At 45.9% G+C, this 26,154-nt stretch overlaps 1 protein-coding gene across 1 annotated transcript in view; it reads left to right on the plus strand.

Annotated features, from left to right (window-relative positions):
- The window catches only part of Spock1 (SPARC (osteonectin), cwcv and kazal like domains proteoglycan 1), a 279,458-nt gene that overhangs the window by 144,936 nt on the left and 108,368 nt on the right, over positions 1–26,154 (plus strand). The window contains exon 4 of the mRNA XM_059262399.1: positions 4,056–4,182. Coding sequence (XP_059118382.1) covers positions 4,056–4,182 — 127 coding nt within the window. The remainder of the gene's footprint in view (positions 1–4,055; positions 4,183–26,154) is intronic.

Here is a 26,154-nt window from a genome sequence, read left to right on the forward strand (position 1 = left end):
TCTTTCACCAACCAGTGTAAAAAATGACACCCATACAGCCTCACCAACATGGCCGCCTAAACCAACTAAACAGGGTAACAGTAAACATGCCAAAGTGGACGTGAGAAAGATCACAAGGCATCAACCCTGCACTGAGAACTATGGGCAACTAAAGAATATGGAGAGTGAGACACAATCTTCCCCAGGGAAGAGCACACCAAGGGGTTATGCGTTGCCGAACAGTAAGCCCTGAGTGCATGCATACAAGTGACACTATCTAGACCGGGTGGAAGGTACTTGCTGCTCTAACATTCTGTGACCCTATGGTTAACTGCAGAGTGACAACTCTGGCAGGCATGGGCAAAACCTCCACCCAACAGGGACACCTTAAACATCCATGAGGTGCCGTAACTCCGGTAGGCACCAGCCAGCCTCACCTCCTTGCCTCCCTTAAAGAATGTAATTTACTAGCAAAGTTCAGAGAGCACTTGTGGGCTGGTGATTGATGGCTGGCTCCATCAGTGCTCACTTCTCTCTCTCCTGCCTTTGGCTAAACTCCCCAAGGCTTCTTTCTCCTAAAGCACCACTACACATGGGCATGCTCCCTCCAGGGAAACCTGTGGGCTTTATTGCCCCTTCTGGAAGCTCAGAACAGGAATTGCTTCAGCCTTTTGGGGCCTAACACATGAGAAGAGCTACCAGATGTAAGCATATCTCCTTGCTCTTCCTGACTCACTGTCAGTGACAGACAATGTGCTGTGTGAATGATGATAAATGTGAAGTGTTCTGCTGAAGAAATTATGGGCTCTAAGATCAACCATGTACTGACAGTCCGTTCCTCTGCCCTGGTGAGTCTCACATGGCTATGTGTGCTGGTTGACTTAAACAGACCTTGAGAAAGTCATGTCTGCTGAAGAATAATAGCAGCCCTCAAGTCCATGTGATTCATAAACTCAAATGATGAAAAATTTCCATCTCAGATAGAGGATAATGACAATGTGAGTAGCTTTTGAGAAACAGGCAGACCCCCAACAGCACAGACAAGGGTACCTTCCTCAAATAATTTTAAAGCTGCTATTCGAAGTTGGACTGAGGTGGGAAGTGGTAGTTTGAATAAGAATGTCCTCCATAAGTTCATATATTTAAATGTTTGGTCAGCAGTTGGTGGAACTGTTTGGAAAGGAATGGAGGTGTAGCCTTGTTGAGGAGGTGTGTCACTGAGGGCAGGCTTTTAGGTTTCAAAAGACTGACACCATTCCCATTGTGTTCTCTGACTCCTGCTTGAGGATCAAGATGTGAGCTCTCAACTCTAACCCTCTGAAACTTCTGCCTTAGTTAGGGGTACTACTGCTGTGAAGAGACACCATGACCAAGACAATTTATAAAAGCATGCATTGAATTTGAGGGCCCACAGTTTCCAGATGTTTGTGTCCAATGGTCACCATAGCATGGCAACAGGAAGGCAGGCAGGCAGGTGTAATGCTGGTGTAGCAGCTAAGAGCTTACATCCTGATCTGCAAGTTGAAGGCACACACACACACACACACACACACACACACACACACACACACACACGCAGAGAGAGAGAGAGAGAGAGAGAGAGAGAGAGAGAGAGAGAGAGAGAATACTAACTGAGAAACATGGGCTTTAGAAACCTCAAAGTCCATTCTCCAATGTCATACTTCTTCCTACACCTCCTAATCCTTCCCAAACAGTTTCACCAACTAGGGACCAAGTATTCAAACCTATGAGTCTATGGCGATGGTGGGGGTGGGGCGTACATTCTCATGCAAACCACCACAGACTCTAAGCCCAATCAAATGCTTTCTTTTGTAAGTTGCCTTGGTCATGATGTCTTGTGATGGTAGCAATAGAAAAGTAACTAAGACATGGAACAAGGCAGAGCTTCACCCTTGGACACTCTCTGAAGGCCTTAAGCCTCACCAACCAATCGGACTCATGGATCAGACAGGACTCCACCTCTCTCGGTGTGGTGTTTTCAGTAAAACAAGGTCAATCTCGGGTGGTCTCCGCCCTCCTAGAACTGTGTTCTCTGTTTGTCAGACAGGCTCAGAAATGTTTTCTCTCCAGCCTGGATCCCGGATGGCCCAGGGGCTATGCTACGGGTATGAAGTGATTCCCTTTGATGTTGTTCTCCAGGAATTCTCCAAACATACTCTCCTCACCCACGGCCTCCTTTAAATTCCTAATGAAAGTGTGAGGTGTGGCATAAGAACCGAATTAGTGTTTCCTGTGTTCACCTCTTTCTCTTGTTCACTTCCTCTTCTTTGGAAGAGTGTGACTCCCCACAGACTCCACAGCTGAATTCCTGAGGGACAGGGGTGTAGTTCCTCATCTGGCAGAGCAGATTTCCTTCTAGCTTCATGGGTTCTTTGTGGTTAAAGGCTCTCTGGATCTAGGCCCCAAGGACTTATCACATTTCCATGCAATGGGGACTTCCTTCTTTATAGTCTCATCTGTTGGGAAAACAGTTGTAATATCTGCCATTTTTATTGCTTTTATTGAAGGCTATACTAGTTATAGTCATTACTATAAAAATAAATACCTAAGTAAAGCCACATGAAGGCAGGAATTATGTGTTTTGGTCTCAGGGGTTAAGAGGTTTTAGTTCACAGTCTTGCTAGGTCTGTGCCAGGGCAGAGCATCATGGTGGTGGAAGCAGGAAGTATGTGACAGAGGCGCCTCAGCTCATGACAGAAGCAACTGAGGAAACAACACAGGAAGAGATCAGACCACATAGTTCTCAAGGACATGCCTCTTCCCCAGAGATCTTCCCCCAAATAAGTATTGCCTGCAGTTTGTAATTCCATTATATTTCAATCCCTTAAGGGCTTAATCTGTTTGTTGTATCAGAGCCCCCAGGATCCAATAATTTCCTAAAAGCACATCAACTAGCAAACAAGCTCCCAGCACATCAGCCCTTTGGGGCATTTCCCACAAACAGGCCCCCAGCATATCATTCAGTTTGGGATATTTCCCACAAACACACCCCCAGTACATCAGCCTGTTGGGGCATTTTGAATTCAAACCATAACATATTGTGATCTTTATAATGGCCACCAGAAGTAGTTTCTATTTTCTTCATTTATAGATGAGAAACTGGGATTTCTGACATTAAATGTTTTGTCAAGGTCACACTGTAAGTGGTAGAGCTGAGTGTGAACTGTGTTTTCCGACTGCAGAGTCCACATGCTAATCACTGTACAGGACTGATTGCCAGAGCAAAGGACCACAAGGGAATCAGAACTATCTGATGGATGAGCAGTGCAGAGTGCCGGGATGATGGGCAGTGCAGAGGTGTTTGCCCTGGGCCCACGGGATTCACCCAGGGGAACTGCATGGAGATCAGCTTCAGCTAAGGGAGAACGGGTGGCAGGAACTGCAGGCCCGTCTTTCAGTGGTCTGTGATACAGAGATGGGGTCCTTTCTGTGGACACAGCCATTACAGTTACTGCCACTTACTACAACAAAGGTGAGATGTGGAAACCAGAGCTGGAAATGGCATCACCCTAGCCTTCACCAAGTGGCCAGTTGGTAGCTATAGTGAAATACCCAGAAATGGTGTTCTACAGCTGTGCAAAAGTCTCCTGGTGGTGTTTGGAGTATTTCTGTAGAAAGTGCTCACACAGTGGCATGTGGTACCCATATGGAAGCTGCCCAGCAGCCCCAGGAGAGTGTAAGGCTGTGGGAGGCTCTTCCAGACACTTGTGATGTGTTGAATGGGGCACTGGAGCAGACTGTACTGCTCTCTCTCACTGTCTCTGAAATGTCTCTGATGTTCTTTCCATGTGGGTATGTGATTTGCAGTGTTTTAATAGCTACCATTTTGCTTGGTTCAGCTATTGGGTGGAATGTGTGCTCTGGAGAGAAAACCCCCTGATACCTTTTAATGACTTGGAACAAATGGGAGTTCTGGCTAGCAGCCCTTGGGCCTCTTATCTGTTTTAGGGATGCTTTAGTGTATGTATTTAGCTGTGTTTTTTGGGAACCTAGGGAAACATCGATGGGGGCTGGGCAGAGTTTTGACTAACTTATCCCCCTTTTTTCTTCCTTAGGCAAAAGAAGGGGAATGTGGCTCACAAACACTGGGTTGGACCTTCAAATTTGGTTAAGTGCAAGCCCTGCCCTGTGGCACAGTCAGCGATGGTCTGCGGATCTGATGGCCACACATACACGTCCAAGGTTGGTTCTTATTGTTGTGCGTATCATAAACACCCCTGCAGGTCTGTTTGCCAGGTCGCCATTCTCTGAGCAGCCTGGTTGTTCTGGGGAAGGCAGACTCAGAGATAGATAACGTCTGGCCAAGGAGGAAAAACAAAGTGAAACGTGATTGCAGTGGCTGGAGGCCAAAGCGGGGAGACAGATGCACTCTGTCCAAAAGACACATGCCACATAGCTTGACCCATGGAGAAACAGCCTGGGAGTTGGTGCTTCCAGTGGAGAAGTGGGGGTGGGGGAGTGGGGGGGCCTCTAGTACTTCTCACTTCCCGCTGCACAGCTGTGTGCCTTCATCTGCCTTCCTGAGTTCCAGGGCAGTTTCCTAGGGTGGAGCCTATGGCTAGTGAGCTCTTATGGAGAATACCTTGGTCACTCTGGGTCACACTGCTGTGTGGATCTCAAGCATTTCTGCCCTCCCCCTTGTCCCTCTCCAGCTGCACACACAGTCTCTTTTCTGTGCTCCCCAGGCTGTTCCTCACACCACGGACTCCTGGGAAGAACCCTCATGGCCTGCTATCTTCAGTCTTATTGGAGTTATCAAGAGATCACAGCCTCCCCAGCTTACATGCTAGGAAGACTGTCTTTTTGCTAGAACTTAGCTAAGGTTCTTGCCACTAGCTGAGTTCTCCAGAGTCAGACTCCTTCCTACTCCAAAATCCTAGGAGGGAACACCCATCCATCACCTCAGCATCTACTCCCCTAACACTAACAGGTGTGCCAGATACCAAGCCAAACATGTATCTGGGGAGGGGCGGGGCAAGGGCCACCTTCATCCCTGAGAGGTCATAGTCTTGTAGAAGAAGCGAAAACAAATAATCGGCAAATGAATGTGTCATTTCAAATTTTAGCAAGTGCTGCAACACTGAGAGAGAGAAAAGCGGAGTGGACAAGAAGGGGAGGAGGAGGAAGAGGAAAGGAGGAGGAAGACATAAAAGAGAAGAGGGGGGAGGCAGAGAGGTGGGAAGAGACCTGATTTTGTAGGGATGACACTGCTGGTCCCTCTGTGAGAGATGTCCTCTGAGCTAAGAGTAGGATAAGATGTTCCCACCTGGGAAGCATCATGTGTTTGCAGAGCTGATTAGATAACCATGTGGCTGCCATGGTGAGGGGTGGGGTATGCAATATGAGGAGGAGGGTGTCAAAGATAGTCAGGGAGGGGACACTGACCAAACCAGAGGATGGAAACTTAAGGGCAGTTTCAGGCTTGCAAGATGCTGAGTGTTACATTTGCCTTAAGAATGTGAAATCCTCAGACCTAGAGAGGCTAAGTAACAAGGATGGCTGAAGAGGGGATGCATGGATCTCCCTGGGAAGGGTTAATAAAGAGATTTTTGTGGGTGGAGTGGGGTGGGGTGGGAATGGGAACAGGTGGGATCAGGGGTGGGAGGGATGACTGGAATTGGGGACATTTGGTGGATAACATAGAAACCTAGTGCAGTAGAGACTCCCTGGAATCTACGAGAGTCACCCTGTTGAAGTCTCCTAACAATGGAGGATACGACGTCTGAACCAGCCATCTTCTGTAACCAGGCAAGGCTCCCAGCGGTGGGACTAGGACATCAACCCAGCCACAAAACCTTCAACCTGTAATCTGTCCTGCCTGCAAGATGTGCTAGGGTAATAGTGATGCAGAACCTGTGGGAGTGGCCAACCAATGACTGGTCCAATGGCAGGAGAGGGAGCCCACACCTGATGCTGCTTGAATGACCAGGAACCAGAGGCAGGACAGCCCAGAGACCCAGGATAGAACCAAACATGACTGGGAAAAAAATCAATAGAATGATTCCTGATGATATTCTGCTATATTCATAGATCGGTGCCTAGCCAATTGCCATCAGAGGGGTCATCCAGCAACTGATGGGAGCAGATGCAGAGACCCACAGCCAAACACTAGGTGGAGCCAGGGGAACCCCACAGAAGAGGGGAAGGAAGGATTGTAAGAGGAGAGGAGCAGAGGACACCATGAGAACATAGCCCACAGAATCAACTAAGCAGGGCTCCTAGGGGCTCACAGAGCCTGAAGTGACAAATATGGACCCCGTATGGGCCTAAGCTAGGTCCTCTGCATGTATGTTATGTTGTATAGTTTGGTGTTCTTGGGGACTCATAATAGTGGGAGTGGGGTGTCAGACTCTTTTGCTTGCTCCTGGAACCCTTTTCCTCTTATTGGATTGCCTCATCCAGCCTTGATGTGACAGTTTGTGCCTAGTCTTACTGTAACTTGTTAGGTCATGTTTTATGTTGGGAGGCCTGCTTTGTGTCATTGTTGAATGAAAACAGGAGTGGATCTAGGGGAGAAGGGAGGTTGGGAGAGTAACTGGATGGAGGGAAACTGCAGTCAGGATGTAATGTATGAGAGAAGAATACAAGAAAAAAAGAATGTCAAATCCTGAAGACACAAATGTAAATTTTTAGCCTTGCCAAGCATGGGGCACAGTGTATGGTGAATGTTCAGTATCACTGGCCACAGAGAGACAATTAAGACTTTAGCTGAGAGGAACTACAGAAGTCCAATGTGCATAACCTACCCTGGATGTGACCAAGTTGGATGGATAGAGACATTTAAGTTACCAGTCATCCCCATCCTGGACCAAGTTGCTCAGTTACATACCTAGCCTGGGGTTATGGCAGAAAGCTAGATGTTGGTGATTCTTTATTTTATGGAAATATAACCTTGTGCCTGTGGATATGAGTAAGCCATCTTCTCCTCTAGCCTCAGATAGGATAGCCATGAGCCACCAGGGAGAGACTAGAACTTCTTGGTTATCAGTTCCTGGTCAAAACCTTTCCTCTGACCTCTGCATTTCACTCACAGAAGGAAATTAAAATGCAGCTCTCAAGACCCCTGAACTGCAAGGCAGCAGTGACCTGTCTAATGCACTGCTGTTGTTCAAGACCTGTCTGGGAAACTTGCCAATCAAGGCCCTCCTGTTGTCCCGGAGGTTGGCTTGTGTATGGAGCAGGTGCTGCTTTCTGGTGCAGGTGGATAACTTGGTTAGAAGGCAGGATTTGTTTTGGGAAGATCCCATTACAATGGCTCCTTACTTTTCAGAGAACTGGTCTCTACACAGAATTGAGTGAAGAAGCACTCAGTGGCCTTCCCCATCCCCAGCACCATTCCCAGGGCAGGCAGTACCCTTCAATTCACGAATAAGTGGGATGAGTCTGTCTCCCAGCATTGCTCAAGTATTGTCCTGGTGCAAAATAGAAGACGGAAGATAGCTCATCAGAAATTGTTGTTAGTATATGGTATGTTAATCATCTGTTGCTGTCATAAAATGCCTGAGACGATTACTTTTCAGAGAAGTTTGTCTTGGCTGGTGGCCTCAGAAGTCTCAATCTATCATCATTTGGCTTCATTGCTTTGGGCTTGTACAGGCACAGTACAACATTGAGGAGACATGCCATGGGACAGAAGAGGCCTGTCCACCTTATGATAGCCATGAAAAAAAAGAAAAAAGTAGAAGGGAACTGAGACCCCAATATGAGACACCCCACTATGAGCATACTCTGAGTCATCTAACTTCCTCCATCTGGGCTCTACTTCCCAAAGGTCCTACTTCCCCCAGCACTGTCACAGACTGGGGGTCAAGCCTTCAACACTTAGGCTGTTGGGTATTCCAGATCTACACTACAGAATGTTACACTAAGATTCCTTGGGACAAGACTTGTGGGAGGCTCTGATGCCCTTGGCCTTCTGCCTGGGTGTATGTGGATCTACCCACTTCAGTGACATCAAAACAAGGAGGCAGAGTGGTAGGAGTGACAGCATCCCAGGAAAGGAGGTGTTGGGTCTTCTGGAGTTGTTTGGTTTTTTACTCTTTTATTCTTTGGCTCTCTGCAGGCCCACCACCCAGCTCCCAAATAATCACACACAGAGATGTATTCTTACTTATAAATGCCTGGCCTTTGCTTGGAACATTTCTAGCTAGCTTTTCTTAAGTTATCCTGTCTACCTTTAGCCTCTGGGCTTTCACCTTTCTCTATTCCATAGACTTGTCTTTCCTACTTATTACATGGTAGCTGGGTGGCTGGCCCCTTGAGTCCTCTCTCCTTTTCTTGCTCCTTCCCTCTAACGTTCTTCTCCTTCTATTTATTCTCTCTGCCTGCCAACCCGCCTGTTTCTCTCTCCTTCCTCGCTATTGGCCATTCAACTCTTTATTAGATCATCAGGTGTTTTAGACAGACAAAGTAACACAGCTTCACAGAGTTAAACAAATGCAACATAAAAGAATGCAACACATCTTTGCATCATTAAAACAAATGTTCCACAGCATAAACAAATGTAACATATCTTAAATTAATATTCAACAACAGTCCTCATCTTCTGCTGTTCCCTCTGAATGTAATATGTCAAATATGGTTAAGTCACGGCTTTTTACTGACTACTTAAGGCCTCTGAGATGGAGACCACAATGGAACTCAGTGGGACTTTCTTCCAGAAGGCATATTTTCATCTGGTAGGGTTTACTACTAGGTATTTTATTTACTGCCCCTAAAGACATGGCTGCTTGTTTATTGAGGTTCAAAAAGATGTTTGGGTCTTGCAGACAAACCTTTGAAGAACATTAATAGAGGCTCAGCTATTGTGAATGAATGGGTTAACTATTAATAAACAATGGCTCCCTCTCCCATGGAGCTATGGCCTTTTGAAGTCCTCGATATTGGAAAACAGAGACCAGATGAGACCATGGTGCACTTGTAAGCAGAAAGTGCTTTCATATCATGAAGTCAAACTTATAAAAATGTCCTTGCCAGGAAAACCCACACCCTCAATGAGCATTCACCACTTTCCAATTGGATTGTTTATCTCTTCATGATGGGTCTGACAGTTGTGGAGGGTCAGCAAAGGCAGAGCCCACTTTTCAGGCTGGCCATGAGACAGGTGTCTTTCTTGGGGACACATCAACCAAGCTTTGCTTCTGTGTCTGCCTAGGATAGGTGGAGCCTTCTAGAACTGACAGAGGAGGAGATACTCAAGAATACCACTCTACAGCAGGTACTTCCCAATATTTCAACCCCAGAGGTACCAATTATAGTTCTGACTCCCCAGAACCTAAGATCAATGCGTGAGGCTGCAGTCTTGAGATAATATATGATGTTACATGGCAAGACAAAGCCAATACTGTGGCTCAATGCAGAGTGTGAAGTTGGCTTTGTCCCTGAACTTAGCTTCTGGGTAGTAAGTATCAGGCTACTTCCTTTACTGTCTTTTCTACCAGTCTTCTGTCCAGAAAAACTGATGTATTGCAGAAGTTCAACAGTTCTTGAATTCTTTATTTCTCAGTGTTACACATGGTTAGACAAGTGTAGAGTCACTTGCAAAGGCCAAAAGAGATAATGCTCTATTTGCGTGGAACTTGTAAGGAAGACAGACACAGTGAAAAGCATTCTTAGATTATAGCAGGTAATTTGTCCCATAGGAGTTTATGTACTGGAGATTCATCTCTAGTGTGGCAGTACTGAAGTTATTGGTACCTTTAAGAGACCAGGCCTCATAAAAGGTAATTAAGTTATTGGATACGCTGATCTTGGGTGGGATTAATGGTAACCTTGTAGATAACTTCTCCTAAGAATGAGTTGTTTTATAAAGAGTAAGACTGGACCCCATCCTGGGCCATGGGCTCCTGTGCTGTAATGTTTTATCATCTTATATATGTCCCCACTGTGATGCCATCACCATGACCATTATGGTGCATATGGTAGTGAAGGGATCCAGTGAGCTGAATGAACTTTCTTCATACATTACCCAACCTTGGACATTTGTCATAGCAAGAGTTGGGTTAAGACAGTCATTGTTTAGATGAGGGGCATTGAAGGTACTATGTGAGCACTGAGCTTGGTCACCCCCACCAGTTTGGAGGACTAGACAGTCATCTTAGAGAAAGTGGTGGCTGTTATTTATTAAGTGGCACAATGTATTTATTAAGTGGCACTGTTTACCATGGGAGAGAAGCCTCGAGGCACAATGAAACCCACTATAAGAGTTTATTAAGGGAAGGGAATAGAAGGGGTGTGCATAGATCTATGGAATTACTGTGCAGGAAGCAGGGGTGGGGAATAGGTGGAACCTGCTTTTATAGGTCCCCCACCCCCACCCTGCACATGCACATATGGGCTTACATAGCTACGCCATACATGCGCATAGATTACATGATCACACTGCACACAAATTACGTGATCACACAGTGCTCGGATTACGTAGGATGTAAGGCCCTGGGATGACTAAGCATCTTGCCTGGTTACTGGACAGCGCACGTGCAGTCATGTAGTTAGGAGAGTGGCTAGAAATTCTAACAGTGGTACTAGCAAGATCTTATGGCTGAAAAGAAACAGACACTGAAAGGAACAGGATCTGGATCCTTCATTCAGCAAAAAGGAGGAAGGTACTAAGGATGAAAGAAAGCAAGGTACACGGAGGGGCTCATCCAGTATCAGTGTGGCTGGGTCACCTTCCAGGGAGTGGGGTGGGTGCAGAAACTCCAGGCCTATAAAGCACGCTCCTGCCTTGCTGTCCCATGTGCAATTTCTAAAGAGGTGAGGGAGTATCTTTTTTCTACAGCAACTCTTAAGGCCACATCTTTCTCTTGCATCTAGATGTAAGTGAGCCAATAGCTGATTAGAGAAATAATCAACCACATTTAGTAATTTGAAGACCACAAGAAGGACTTTGGACTTTGCCCTGTAAGATTTGGGGGATCCCATTAAAGAGTCACGGTTTTGCATTCACCTGACTTCATATAGAATAGGAATGTATGGGATGGGATGGACAGACCTACTGACATTGTTCAAGACTGGGGCAGTGGTTTTTGGCATGTGTAGAACACAATCTGAAGTGGCACCAAGGAGGTTAGCCTGGTCCTTGTGACTGATAGATTTGAAACATGTAAGGTCATCTCCGCTATGAGCTCAGCACAAGGACACCTGCATATTCATCCTAGCTGAGCTTGTAGATATCCTGTCTACAGTGTCTTGGCTGTGACTGGAACTTTGGAGCCTGTCATTTGCAAATCCCTTTCCTTTCCTGCTGCTCCCAGCAGAGCTGGGTGGCAGCTTATCTGATGGGATGGAGTCCAGGCTGCTGGATTGGCTCTGTTCACAGGGAAGTCTGTGATCATCTTCCATTCAGGTGGGCCAGCTATTCTACTTCTAGAAGGGAAAGCTAATTTAGAAATGGCAGCAGATCCAGTGTGGTGCTCAGGTCTTGGAAGCTCAGAGAGGGCCCACAGGAGGGCTCGGCTGGGACTGTTTCTCATACAGGAAAATGATAATCAATATGGCTTCCCATGCGGGCACGTGATATTCACGACTTTTCCCCATACAGGTACATGATTTTCAGGACTGCAGCCCATGATAGTACATAGAATGCAGGTCTCCTCACACAGGTACATGGTATACAGTACTTCTTCCAATTTGGATACCTGGGCCAATTTGGCCCTGTCTCTGGAGGGAGTTCCATTGGCAGGATCTTTCCAGGGGACTTCACTGGCTACACTGGCAGATGCTCTGATGTCCACAAGTGCTCCTTTCCCAGCCAGGACCTGGGTGGCCTCTGAGAAGAGGGGTCTCTTAGTGGCACAGGTTTCTGAAGTGTTAGCGCTGTTCTCTGGCACCTGCTAGCTGATAATTGGAAAACAAGCAGGGAAACACCCATCTGCTCTCACCCCTCCCCCACACCTTCCTTAAAAGCTGTTAAACAATTAGCAAATGGCTCATTTATGTCTAGACGCCCAAGAGAGATGCAGAGTTGAGAACTGCTGTGGATGAAAATGTGGTCTTTTGGTTCTGAAAGTGTGCAAGTGAGGGCGGAGTGGGAGCACGTGGTTTATAGAGCTGGCATTTCTTCCATCACTTTGTCGCCACAGATTAGATTATCTTTGCCCAGGCATCTTAATAGTTTCTAACAACCGCTACCAAGTAAAGGTCGTGTTTGAAGTTCTTGGTAAGTATAGTCTCTGTTGGCCAGATTTTCCAAGAACAGGTAATTCAGAGGATTGAAGCTGATTCGGGGTGTAAGCTTTTGAGGCTCCTCCGGCTGGCTGTAGGCACTGTTTTCAGCTTCTAGGATGTCTGACCTGTGGGCATTCTTGCCATGAAAGGCTCCTTACTCTGCTTGGCTTGTCTCTAGTTGAGACTGGCAATTGAGATAGGCCTGTTCCCTGCAGGCCTGTGGCCTGTGAATGGTCTTCACTTGCAAATGGCTCCCGAGAGAGAGCCTTGCTGTTGATGAAGAAGAAAATGAAACAACTGGAAACTGCAGGGAGGATGCATGCCTTTGCGCACACTGTGCCTCAGGAGCCTGGTGAAGGCAGGAGAAGAGAAGGGCAGCTGCCTCCAGAGGCTCCCCTTGAATAGCACTGTGAGGACAAGTGACCCTGTCCTACTCTGTCCATGCTCTTTGGTAGCAGGAGAAAGAGAGCAGAGAGACCCCAGAGAGGAACAGCCTGATAAATGGTCTGGAGTCCAATTCATGGCTTTGACTTTCTGTTGCGTAGAAAAGGCCAACAGTAGAGGCTTTGTGACTCCGGAGAGTTACTTGGTGGCTTCTAGCCAACAACTAAGTGATTTTGCTTCATACTTTAGAAAGTTTGAGGTTTCAGGATAAATCCTGTATGGACGGCAGATGCCCCAATTTGCCTTTCCCCTCAGGCCGTATTCATTTACAACTTCCTGTCTTAGTCTGGGGGAGTAAGATATCATTTGGTAATGAGAGCTCATTTCTGTGGTTACCTTCAGCTATTTTAAATAGGCTTTTTACTCTAGTTTTATTGCCCCCCCAAAGGCCTTCCACAAAGGCCTTCTAAATATCTAAACAATATTTAGAATATTAACTACATATTCAGGAGGCTATGGATTCTAGGTGCCTTGACAAAATCTTAGATGAAACAGAGGCTTAAGCATATCAGCACTGGCTTCTGGTCCACACAGAAGTGACACAGAACTGAGGCGCTGCCTCCAGACTGGGGTTTCCCAGGACCCATTTGGCTTGGTATTCTGTCATCCACAATAATTGGAATAGTGAAGCTTTGCCTATGGGTGTAACATGGCTTCTGTGTCCAGCCAGTACAGTCAAAACAGACAAGGAAAATGGGGACCATCCGGAAGTCATCAGCCTCACCCATTCATGGCCCATTAGCCAGAATTATGCCACAGGCCCCAGCAAAGGAGGTTAGGGATGTAGCTTTAATACTAGGCGGCCATGTGCCCATCTGAAATTTGAGAGCTATCTGAAGGACAGATAAACATGTTATCTCACAGCGGCTACCATAGTGACGTCTCAGCAGTACTAAGAGGACAGGAATACTTGCTGAGGCTGTGTTGAATATTATGTGTTGAGCTTCTTCGCCAAATGGTGTTTTGATTCTCTGTTATTTCAACAAGTTTCCAAAACACCATGAGTTGGTTAGTCTTTGACACCTTGATACAAGCTCCGGTTGTCTGGGAAGAGGGAACCTTAAAAATGAGAAGATGCCCCCATCAGTTTGGCCTTTGGGCAAGTTTTTAGGGCATTTACTTGATTAATGATTGATGTTGGAGGCCCCAGCCCACTGTGGGTAGTACCACCTCTGAGTAGGTGGTCCTGGGGTGTATGTGTTTGTGTGTGTGTGTGTGTGTGTGTGTGTGTGTGTGTGTGTGTGTGTGTGTATGCAAGGTAAAATGCTATGGGGAGCAAGCCAGTAAGCAGAATTTGTCCATGGTCTCTGCCTCAGTTCCTGCCTCCAGGTTCCTGCCTTGAGTTCCTGCCCTGACCTCCCTGAAGGCTGGACTATAAGTTAAGATGAAATAAGCCCTCTCCTATCCAAGTCACTTTTGGTCATCATCCTTATCACAGCAATAGAAAGCAAAGTAAGACCCACACTCAGGAGTAAATACCACTGTTGATCCCAAAGTGAAAGTTGAGGGAGGGAGAGAAATAGCTAGAAGATCTACATCGTTGGGAAGCATCAGAGTCATATTTGAACCCCAGTCTGACTGGGGTCATGGCTTTTACTTTGCAAATAAAATTCCACCAAAAAGCTTTAGAATACCAGCTCTATTGGCATAACACTTCTGACTTGAAATGACAGGAATACATACCTCAAATTTAGGCTAAATGACAGAGGACAGCCAGGCCTTGGCAGGAGGTGGGGAAACTCACTGGGTAGCCTGGGTTTTTTCCCATCCTGGCTCTGCCTGCCTTCACACTACAAATGGTCTCTCTCTCTCTCTGCAAAGAATGTGGGTTTTGAAACCCTCAAATTACCTTGTTTTCACATTAGAAACTTGAAGGAAATTTACCCTAGTCTATGCTAGGGTCTCAGGGAAGGTCTCTAATTGGCTCATTTTGAATCAAATGCCTTCTCTTAATCAAGTCCTTGTCCTGCCTAATGAGGCTATGTGTGTGGCCTGCTCTGGCCTCGTGAGCCCCACTTCTCTATGATCAAGCGAAAGATTTCTTTAATAGAAGAAAGGCAGGAGACCACATTTTAGACTGGGCACATTTAAAAGCACCTGTCTGGTATCAGATGTGGTAGCTTCTTTGGGGTCATCAGCTAAGTAGCATTAGTTTGAGCCAGTGTGAGAATGTTTAAGGCCGTGTGTGTGTGTGTGTGTGTGTGTGTGTGTGTGTGTGTGTGTGTACATGCCATGTGCATGCATCCATGCTACATGCTTGAAGGCCAGATGAGGATGTCTGCTCTCCTCCTCTGGACTGTGTCTCTCACTGAGCTTGAGGCTTGCTAGGCAAACTGGCTGGTGAGCTCCTGGGATCTGTCCATCTCCACCTCTTAATGTTGGATACAGGCCCAGGAGACAGTGCCTGGCTTTTATGTATATGTTGAGAGTTCAAATTCCAGTCTTCTTCTTGCATGGCAAGCATTCTTATCCACTCAGCCATCTCCCCAGGCCCAGCAGGAATAATACCTTTAGAAAGACAGTGATAAAAGGAGACTTTTATGCCCAGAATGTTTTCTAATTAAAGGGGGAAATCCCTAAAATGTAGAGTGAGTGCTGGTTGAATGCAGAATTCTTGGAAGCCATTCAGCCTAGTTCTTAAGACTTTCTGCAGAACTTGGGGCTCATTTATCTTCAGTTCTCTTCATCCTGTTTTCTTTTCAGACATGCCAAGATAACACTGTCTTTTTGGCTCCCGAGGATGAACTTTTGGGGAAAATGGTTATTGTAACATTTTCAGGAAGCACAGATGTTCAGATGCCATCCATACAAAAAGACATCCATGGATTTACCTAGATTTCTTCAACATGGGATTCGTCATAATGTTACAGTAGAAGGAAGTGATTCAGTTAACTATTTCATGACTTATTTCTAGGTTCTTTATGCAAACACATGCTTAACTGAGATTTGAAAAATAGATTTTTATTTCTTCTTAGATACTCCAAGTAAAGCATCATGTAATTAGTTAATCCCTTTGTTAAAAATACATTAAGGAGAGGGGGCCTCTTGCTGTCAATTCTGCTAAACACACAGTTCACCTATCTGATGAAGCACTTATTTGAACACAGTGAGGCTTGGTGCCCTTCATCAGAAGATGAATGAGATAAAACTGCAAAGTACGTGGGACTCTACCTTCCTACTGTTAAAAAGATGGAAAGGTCCCTGGCCAGAATGCTATGCTCAGTGCTATAAATCTAATTAAGTCATTACAAATAACTTAATTAAGTTATCATGTAGCTATTTTCTTTAAAGGGAACAAACAAAACATTCCCTTTGGAAATATTGCTCACATGAGTAAAGCCATGGGTCTTTCTCAGTGTTTTCCAAGAGAATGGTTCAGCCTCAGATTCGGCAGTACCTAAGGAATTCTGCTCATTTCTCAGGCCTTGGACTAGGATCCATATATCATGTGAGGGAATTAAGGAACTCCTCATTCTTTATTAGAATTTGGTTAGAACTTACCCAAACTGTTCCATATTTGAATGTTATGACTGTAAGGATGCTCTTACTTCTACAAAAGCATTTTTCCCCTTTTCTGGAATCAGTGAAAATTAGGGGATTTTTGTTTCCTTCAGTTCAGATGACTGTGCTCAGAACCTCCTGCATGCGTTAGAAGTGTAAAGGTGCTTTCCAGGAGTGGGCAGCTTTCCTGGACTGCTAGGTCCAGGCCTGTGAGATGCTCAGAGAGCACACTCCAGCCACTAGGGAAGTTCTGAAGCCCAAAGAACGATGTTCTCCCACGTTCTCCAAAGTCATAAGAACTGCTTTGGCACTGAAGTCTGTAGGCGGAGTTTTTGTCAGGTCTGACAGCTCCAAAATAAACTCACAGAAACTTATTATTAATTATAAATGCTCAACTGACAGCTCAAGCTTATTACTAACTGGCTCTTAAAACTTAAATTAACCCATTTCTATTAATCTATGTGCTCCCCCAAGGCGCATGGCTTTTACCTCTCCTGCACGTCCCCCTTCCTTTCTGTCTGACTGGTGACTCCTCTGACTCCACCCTTCCTCATCCCATCATTCTCAGTTTGTTTTTCCCACCTAACCTTAGTCTACTCATCTGTAGGCCAGTCAGCTTCTTTATTAAATTAGTCACAGTGACATATACTCACACAGTGTAAAGGAATATTCCACAGAAGTCTATTGGCTTTTTCTCTAATGTCATCCTAACCCCAACCTCTCTCTAGCAGAGTAAATGGCAGATAATGGTGGTGCCAGTCAAGGTGGGATGTGCCAAAGGTGTCCCTGTGCAGGATTAGGACAGTATCTCCCCTGCTGTGTTTAACCTTTTCTTGCTGAAAGCTGTCTGGGTCAGTCACTTGGGCCCCCTTTAGAAAGAACCAATGGATACCCCCAAATGATGCTATGCAAAAGAGAGGTAAAGGTAGAATAGAGAGCATGTGCCTTTTTATTATAATATTTTAACATTTGTTTGTTTGTGGCAGACTTTGAACCCATGGCCATGCGGACACTAAGCACAAATACTGTTTGACAGCATTCCTAGGATTTTGCACTTAATTCAAAATGATGGGAGAGAATAGATTGAGCCTCCTTTGCCCTTCTCTACCCTACCAGTAAAAGGAGAAACCATGTTTCTGAGATTTTAGCTATAAGGCTCAACCTAAGCGTGTCTCCTCGGTAAACTCTCCTGTTCCCCTCATGCCAGATAATACTGTGTCTTTCTTCTGAATGTCAATCCCACCATGTGTTTTCTTCTTGGAGTATGTTGATTGCCTTGTAGAAGCTGTACGTGTGCCTGTATTAACCCAAGTGTATGATAGTCTAGAGATACCTCAGCCCTCTAATATAAAGTCCTAGATATAATGCTTAAATCATTTTGAGTGATTAATCTTGGAAAATTTAAGACAAATCTTGGTTCAAGAGAGAAGGGCACTAAAAGCCAGATAGGATGCTGATCCCTGCCTTGCTAAACTAGCTAAAAAATACTGGGAAGAGCAGCATGCAGACTGAAGAGAATTCTTTAAGTCCTAGGTGGGATTAAAGACAAAAGCCCATAAATAAATCTAGTATCATCTGGGTATTCACCTTGAGTTTGAGGTGGTTTAGGGTTTAGGTTTTGTTTTGTTGTCTGCTTGTTTTTTATCTGCCTGGTAGTGAATCAGGATTACAGGAGCACTTGTGAGCCTCAGCTTAGACTCTGGATAGAGAATAAGGGTAAATCGGTAATACTCTAACGAAGAGCCCACACGCACTCAGGGATGGCAAGCATGGCTCAGACAACATCTAAAGACATATGTAGGACAGAGGGATGAAGTAGTGAGAAGGGCTAGTGGTTGGCAATCTGTCCAGTGGTTCACATACACCAGGGATTTCAGCTTGGGTGGGCAGTTCATATTTATATTCTTGGCATACTACAGGAGATAAATACCTCTGATGGTCCTGAGTGGGAAGGCATGAGGGGGGCCTGGAAGAACTAGCATGAATCCCTCTGCAGTACTGAGTCCACACCTGGAGGCTTCACAGCACTCCCTCCAAACCGTGCCAGACAGACTGATTCTTCAGAAGGAAGTAAGCTGCTGTGAGGGATGATATAAGCAATAAAGAGCAGAATTAGACCCCCAAGAAATTGAGTGACAGACTTTCAGATCCAGTCTGTAAAGTTCAAATGCTCAACATGTTTAAATACAAAAGGCAATTTAAGACTTAGACAATGAATTACACATTTATCAAAGGCTGTCAGACTAATTTGAAATGTCTAGTATTGAAAGATGAAATCATGAAAAGCATCTCTTGATAAAGAAAACACTCATCTACACTATTACACCAGTGCTCCAGCCCCTTATCCTAAATTGTCATAGCTTAGGTAGTCCCTCAGGAAAGACATTGGTCAGTTCATGAAGGGTTATCCTCCATAACCCGAGTTCCTCCCACTGGTCTGGGTGGAATGTCTCCCAAAGGGTGCTGTGTTGAAGGCCTGATCCTCAGCTGGTGCTGTCAAGAGGCCATGGAACCTTCCAGGAGTGGAACCTAAGGAAGCCAGTTAAGTCATGGAGGCCACGCTCTTGAAGGCTCCCAGTTCCGTCCTCTGTCCTTTTGCTTTCTGGTCACTCTGAGTTGAGAAACTGCACTCGAACACTTGCCACACCCCATGATGTCATACCTCTCTGTGGTTCCAAGACAGTGGCTCCAGCTGCCATGGACATGCACCCACATCGTCTTTCCTTTTCCTTTCATTTCCTGGGCACTTATGACAGCATAGAAAGCTGGCCTAACGTGAGACCTACTTCCCACTGCTACTACACTGAACAATCACATTCTTGACATCTGAACTTCTCAGGGACACATTCAAACCAGAATGCCATATCATTTAAAATGTACCCAGAAACAAAAAGGCATCAATTATTGATACATATAACAACATAATACATACCAAAATAATTATGCCTAGGAAAACCATATCCAAAATAGTATCTATTGATTGCATTAATAAAATATTCATAAACTATAAGCTAATCTTTACTGATAGGATAAATCAATGGTTATCCATAGTAGGGAGGCAGTTGGAGAAGAATAAAAAGGGGGAATTTCAAAGGGTATGAAGAAAGCTTAAAGGACAATGGTGTGTTAGTTATCTAGATCATGGTCATTATTTTAAATGTGAATATGCATATTTGTACTTACCAAACCTTCTTGAAGTATATACTTAAAATATGTAGACTTTTATATATTGATTATACATCAGTGCGACTGATTGTTTAAATAAATTTTTTAAGAATTCAAGTCAAGAAGGCCGAAGAGATGGCTCAGAGGTTAAGAGCACTGGCTGTTCTTTCAGAGGACCATGGGTTCACTTTCCAGCACCCACATGGAAGCTCACACCTGTCTTTAACTCCACCTCCAGGAGGCTGACTTCTCACACAGACATACCTACAGGGAAAATACCAGTGCACATAAAATAAAAAAAAAAGGATTAATGTCGAGCCTGTGGGATATGTTCAAGAAGCAGCACGTTCTTGCAGTTGCCCACCTTTGACTTCGTATTTCTCAGTTGGTGGTTGGCATCCCCCATTAGTTAGAAAGACTTCACTGTTCTTCCATTTGTCTGGTAACAGAAGAATGGAATTGATGCTTTCCAAATGTTTTTCTTCCCTCCATGCACCTCTGAAAGTTACAAAAGCTGTGGTTTCCCACGAGAACACTCCATCACTCCAGTCTCCTTTCATGGAAAAGCTGCTCTTAAAGCACGTCTTAGATTTTAGCATCCTTCTAGGTAGGACACCTGCTTTCCATGTGGCGAGTTTGCTGTTTCCTCCATCTTTTGGAGGAAGAGGTTTGGGGGATGGAACATCAGCCACAAGAGCCAACTGGGGAGTGGCAGGTACTGCAGAGGAAGACTCTTGGTAACTTATACTTCTGGTGGCCCTTCAGAGAATGCTCACTTAGGTGGTGGTGGGGGATTGTAAAGTTCTGGCCAGGTAAATGTCTGAGATAAGAACCAGTGGCTGGTAAGGATAAGGCTAGGCTCCCTGATCAGTGTGAGAATGTCATTCATCCTGTAGACAGAGGGGCAAGGGAGATAGCCTCTTAGAAGACCACATGATTGACAGAGGTTGCTTTGTCTTCTCACTCTATGGGGCTGTAGCTCCATTCACTCAGGCCTGCAAGTCTCCACATCTAGAGAAGGCCATAGACTTTTCTGGAGCCTGCCTTGGGCCCCTCTCCTGAGGTGGCCCTCTGGAGTCACAAGCACATTGGCTATGCACTGGGATCCTGCTGGTTACTGGTTCTAGTCCCAGATTGCTCTCTATGTCTAGAGAAGGCAGACATGGAAACAGATTGTGATTTGGATATAAAACAGTAGACAAACAGGCAGGAGGAAGCTGGTGCATCAGTCATGGCTCAGGCCTTGTCCAGAGGTCTACTTCTCTGTGTTCCAGTTTCCTTCTCTGCAAGTGAGGCTGAAGGGTCTTTGTGAGAAACTGAATTAATACAGACTAAGTTATCAGAACCTTGTAAGTCCTGTAGATATGCCTGTAGTATTTTAATAGTTTCTCCCCAGTCTCCCCTCTGGCCCTAGAGGCTCAGGTTTCCTTCTGTTCCCACATCCATGAAGTTGGGCAGCAGGGACCTCTTGTTGAGGATATAATCTGTAGCAGTCCTTGGCTGTGGCAAGAATGCTTTTCTCCTTGGTGACTTCATCTTGCCACTCCATCTCTCCAACATGATAGATGCTCAAGCTTTTCTCTGTAATGAGTCTCAGGATCATTGTCATTCATTTGGCCAGTATGTAGCAAGCAAGGTCCGGTATGGGAGTTCCTGGGTGAAGTCAAGGTGGGCCTGCGTTTAGAACTGCCTTGCCTAGTTTTGTGAAGGGATGGCAGGAAGTGGATAAACCCCACCCAACTCTGCAGGTGTGAATGTCTGCCTACCTGCAGGCTCAGTGTGGCATCACTTCATCCCCGTCTGCCATTTACTCATGTGCTTGCTGAGTCCCTCTGATGTGCTCAGCATGCGTGCAGGTGTGTGGACTGAGGCAGTTGTACTTTGCAGAGTCTGCAAATCAGGAGGAGCTGTTTGGGCTTTGCTGGGGTCTTTGAGCCAATGTTCACTGTTCTGTTGCTGTGTTAGCCATTCTTGTGCTGATTCATGTCTGCCAGTGCAGGGGAAACCACTCAATGGAGAGCTCTTCTTGGGAAGCTTCCTCAGGAGTTGAACAAGGACAACTCTCTACCCACAGCATCATTGACCAGGGTCTACTCCAGAGCCACCTCCAGGTTGCGACTTTACCGCCCTTGATCTGACCATGCCACCTTACATCCTCCCTTTTGACCAAGTAGCCTTGGCCCGTGAATACCAGGAGTCAAGCTCTACTGTGTCTACCGTGTGCCACTGCTTTGCTTTGCTGCTACTGTTATGGCACCAGTCCACCAGGAAGGGCACTGTCATCAAGTCCCTTCTTCAGATAGTGCAGAGGAAGAGAGAAGGCTGAACGACAACAAAGAGAAAGGGTGGGAGGAAGAGACTCAGTGACACTTCCAGAGTCCCTTAGTCCACGACAGAAGAGCCAGCTTCCATGACAGCGTCATTCTGACTCCCAAAGACTGCACAGAAACAATCTCAATTCAGAGTCATCTATGAGGCCAGTTAGTAATAGGAAGTGTGTATGTGTGTGTGTGTGTGTGTGTGTGTGTGTGTGTGTGTGTGTAGATATATGTAAATACACACATATCTTACAAGAAAATTCTGTTAGCCTTGTCTTGGCAAAGAGGTACAAATGACAACATGGGACAGTTAGCAGTACTTAGATTCAGTTACACTCCCCAATTTGTTTTCCAGGGCCACCTATGGACTGTGTTTGAGTGATAAGGGCTTCTGCTAAAGCTGTGTCTGTTAACCCCGCCCCCTTTCCTTTACCAACATCTGATTGGACCTGCCCAGTCCTGAGCCCATAGTGGAGCTATGGGGAAATAAAAAAATGAAGTGCTCCATCTCTGAAGACAGTAACTCTTCCAGTTGCCTGAGCCTCTGTGTGGTACCACCTCCCATGTACCTGACTCAGAAGTGGTTGTCATGGAAACGTGCTTTTGTTTTTATTTTGGTCTTGGGCCATGGTCATTGTCTTATTATAGCTGCCTGGAAAGAGAAGGCCGTGTGCATGGAAAATGAGGACAGTGGATCACCTAGCAATCTCAGGGGGCACTGCAGACAGAGAGAGGTTGACGACCAGTGGGCTGCAGCAACCCTCAGGGAGGGTCCCAAAGTATCCCACCCCCACCACCCTATCATAAGCAGAGGACTTCTGTCACATATCCTCAGTTGTCAGTCTCCCAGACTCTAGTCCCAGAATGATCCCACCCCCACTCCCACTTCCACTCCCCCTCCCTGCTAGGCAGGCTGCCCCTTGCTCCTGCCTGCCTGCCCACTGCCCACACAGATTCTTCTGCTCTGTTGATACTGAAGAGTTCAGCTGTGGGAGGGAATAAGGGTCCCCGAGGTCGCTTGGTTTTCACAGCTCATAGCCTTCCTTGATTGCACGTCTTGTAGATCCACATTTTTATCACTGTATCTGTCATTTTTCCTGGCTTGCCATTTCAGTCACTCAAAACAGTGTTGCTGTATTGCTTTGGAATCTCTTGGGCTTTTTTCTTTCATGAGGTTTGCATCAACCCAAGGGTAATAATAGCTAATGGCACGAATGGAGAGCGGCATGTGACTGCAGTATGCTCCCCGCCATCAGGGCCTGTCTCTCAAGGGAGCAGTATGGGGAGCAGGGAGGTGGCCATGGGTCCCAGTTCACCCTGTGCCTGGAGCTGCCCATCAGCAAATTCCATCCTCACAACCACTGTGTTTTGCATGAGTCTATCTGCATATTAGCAGGTAAAGTCACTAACATCCATATAGAGGGTTTTCCTTGCCTAAGCATGAGTAAATAGTGTGGATCTGGAATTGAAATCTAACTGAACCGAAAAAGTTTGGCTTTCTGTAACCTGCAGTTTGTAAAGAGTTACCTTTCCTGGTTTAATCAGTGAGTCAGAGTATCCTGGTGCTTGTTTAGAAGGGTGCTGAATGCCCTATTAGAGTAATTTGCTTAGATATTGATTGGTACCTCATGCTTAATGTGGCTAAACAGAGCTCTTGATTTTCCTTGTCATCAGTACCCTCACGAGCTTGCTGATGACCCCATGCCCCAGTCCCCCTTGCACTGTGACTCAGGTCAAGCACCTTGGTGTCATCTTGACTCTGTTTTCCCTTTGTTCCCTGTAGCCAGTCCTAGTCAACCTTGCCATCTTTGCCCATGGACTATACCACGTGTTTGAGTGCTAATCATTGTTGCCTCTATCCCCATTAGTGGTGCAAGCCATCGCCTGGCATCCTTACTGGTCTCTGTTTCCATCAATATTTGATTGCAGGCTGTTCTTCACAAGAAGTTGGAGAAGAATGTCCTTATTCTGCTTCCCCAGGTTCTGCCCCCTGCCTAGTAGCTTACTGTGTCTCTCTCCGTGACTCTGCTCGACTACTGTGCATGCATTCATGCTTCTTTCCCATGTGCTGAACTTGTCTCACATGAGGGATCCACACACACTGTTCCCTCTGCATCAACACTGTCCCCTGGAGCGTCCCATATCTGGCTTCTCCATCCCACCCTGGTCTTAGCTGGGAGTTTGTCTCTCCTGGGAGACCCTCCTTTAGTTCTCCCAGTATAACCAGCTTCCCCCAGCCTCATTTTCCCCCTCAGCCGAGAAGGGCATAGTGGGAGGAAACATGATCTCACCTGGGCAGTCCTAGAAGCTCCCTTAAGGACTTGATGACTGACTTGCATAAAGGAAGGGCTTCCAGTAAATCTAGATCATGCAGAAGCATGGAGGAAGAGCAAGCCCTGGGTACCACGCCCTTCCCCTTGCACAACTGCAACCCAGCTTAGCACCGTTTAGCAGGATCCTTTGTATCTCAAGCACCCACTATAGTGCCTAGCAGCTAATGGGGTTCACTGAATGTTAGTGGGAGGATGGGATGGAACAGAAGAGAGTCTTTGGGAAGATGAAAGAAATGACCTGCAAGCTGTCGAGTTTGAACGTCGAGTCCTCAGACTCATAAAAGCTGAATCATGTATTACATGTATCTGTGTATCTCATGTTATCTCTTTTGGCCAGCTCACCTGTGTCCCTTATCCCTGCTTGAGTCTTGACCATAGAGTGCAGGACCCCCAGAGGACCTGAGGCCCCATTGCGTGCCTTCTGCCTTTTTCCTGGTCCTGGCTCAGTTCCATAGCTGGATTAGTATGTAGAGAGGTGGGCAGGGAGAGAGTTAGACTGGAATCTGAAACAGAGCCAGAGAGTAGGATAAGAAAGAGAAAGTGTTTCATGAGCACAGGTGCCTGACAGGCTCAGGAGACTCGCCTTGCATCTTGTCAAAGCTCTTTGCTTAAAAGCCCAAGGGAACAAAGACATTTCCCTTTAAAGAAATCTGCCTATTCAATGTATGCCATGGCCCCTTTCCTCTCTCAGCTTGGAGACTATGGAACGTTTGAGAGGTGTCTCATACTTTCGAGATGAAACCCTACACAGCATCTGGACTTGACTGGTTTCTACTATTCACTACTGCTGCCAGCAGAAAACCTGCCCACCATGATCTCACTGAGTGCTTTGGGAAGGGCTCAGACTTGGTACCTGTGCTGGAGAGGGAGCTTCAGCTTAGCTTCCATGTTGCTTTTGTTGGCAGGACACTGAGCACCACTACAGCAGAAGGTCAAGTGCCCCCTGAGCAGTCTGTGCTTACGTGCTAGATGTGATCTGATCTGCAGAGAAAGGGAGGGTAAGGGATGGCCACTGGCACAGCCCAGGGTGCCATTTTCTCTCACACAGACATTAAAGGGAGGCGCTCTGGGCCTCAGAGATGTATCTGCTAGCTAATTACATCCCTGCAAGAAGTTTAGAAATTGCACAGCAATTTTGATGACAAAAGAATGAACTTGAAATTGCCATTTCACAATTTGCTCCTGAGGCAAGCTCAACCCTCTTTCATTGAAATACAACCTTAAACTAGCAACCTGTCTTGAGTGGGATTACGATGTTTTGGTAGAGAAAGTATCACTTCAGTTTGTGTTGTTTTAAGTGACAGATCATCTCTGGGTTGGTTCTGCATCTTCACTGGATCATGACCAAGCCAGAGAGAAAACCTGCTCCAGGTGTGAGATTCCAATGTCCCACTCCAGTATCTCCAGTGAGCACTGATTGGCACAGGTGTTTAAATCCACCCAGTGCTAGAAATGTCTGTCTTCTCCTATAGGCTAAAGATTGCATCCCTCCCAAACTGCCTATCTCATTTGCCTAGAACACAAAGTCTCACCCAGAGAACAGTTTAGGGTTTGAGGATACCCTCTTCTTCAGTCAGTAGAACTTTTCTGACTCTAGAAGTCCTGAATCAAACACGTGTCAATCACCAGGGAGGGGAGGGAGGGGCCTCCACCCTTAGAATCCAGTAACTATAAGGACACTCACAGTGAAAATGGACAGCAGGGGTTTAGTTTTTACAAAGTCAACATGTGAAACTGTGTTAGAACCATAAAACTTCTTAACCCAAGGCTTCACAGAGTGCATGTAGAAACTTTTGCTTCAAAAGGACTATCCTCAATTTCTATACCGATGTCATTATCATTAAAAATAGTGTATGCCTGGTAGTCTTTTTCAATATCATGACCATATCCCTACAGAGGGTGTGGAGGGGTCCCTCAAAGCTCTCAGGCTGGCAGTTGTAAGGACTGCTAAAGGCAATTGGCTGATAAGGACACAGTCTTCAGAAAGGCTTGATGCTGGCCACACACACAGGATCCTTACAGTTCCATCCACTTGGCTGACCCTTTCTCTCCATGGCCCTTTTCCCTTTCTGGTCCACCATAAACCAAACCAATGGGGCTACTGATCTTAGACTTCGTCCTCCCAAACTATGAGCTACATATACCTTTTTTTGTTATGAAGTACCAAGCCTGAGGTATTTTTTTAAGAACAACAGAAAATGAACAAATACAAAAATTGGTACTGA

Source organism: Peromyscus eremicus, chromosome 5 (assembly GCF_949786415.1).
Source record: "Peromyscus eremicus chromosome 5, PerEre_H2_v1, whole genome shotgun sequence".
Classification (NCBI taxonomy): domain Eukaryota; kingdom Metazoa; phylum Chordata; class Mammalia; order Rodentia; family Cricetidae; genus Peromyscus; species Peromyscus eremicus.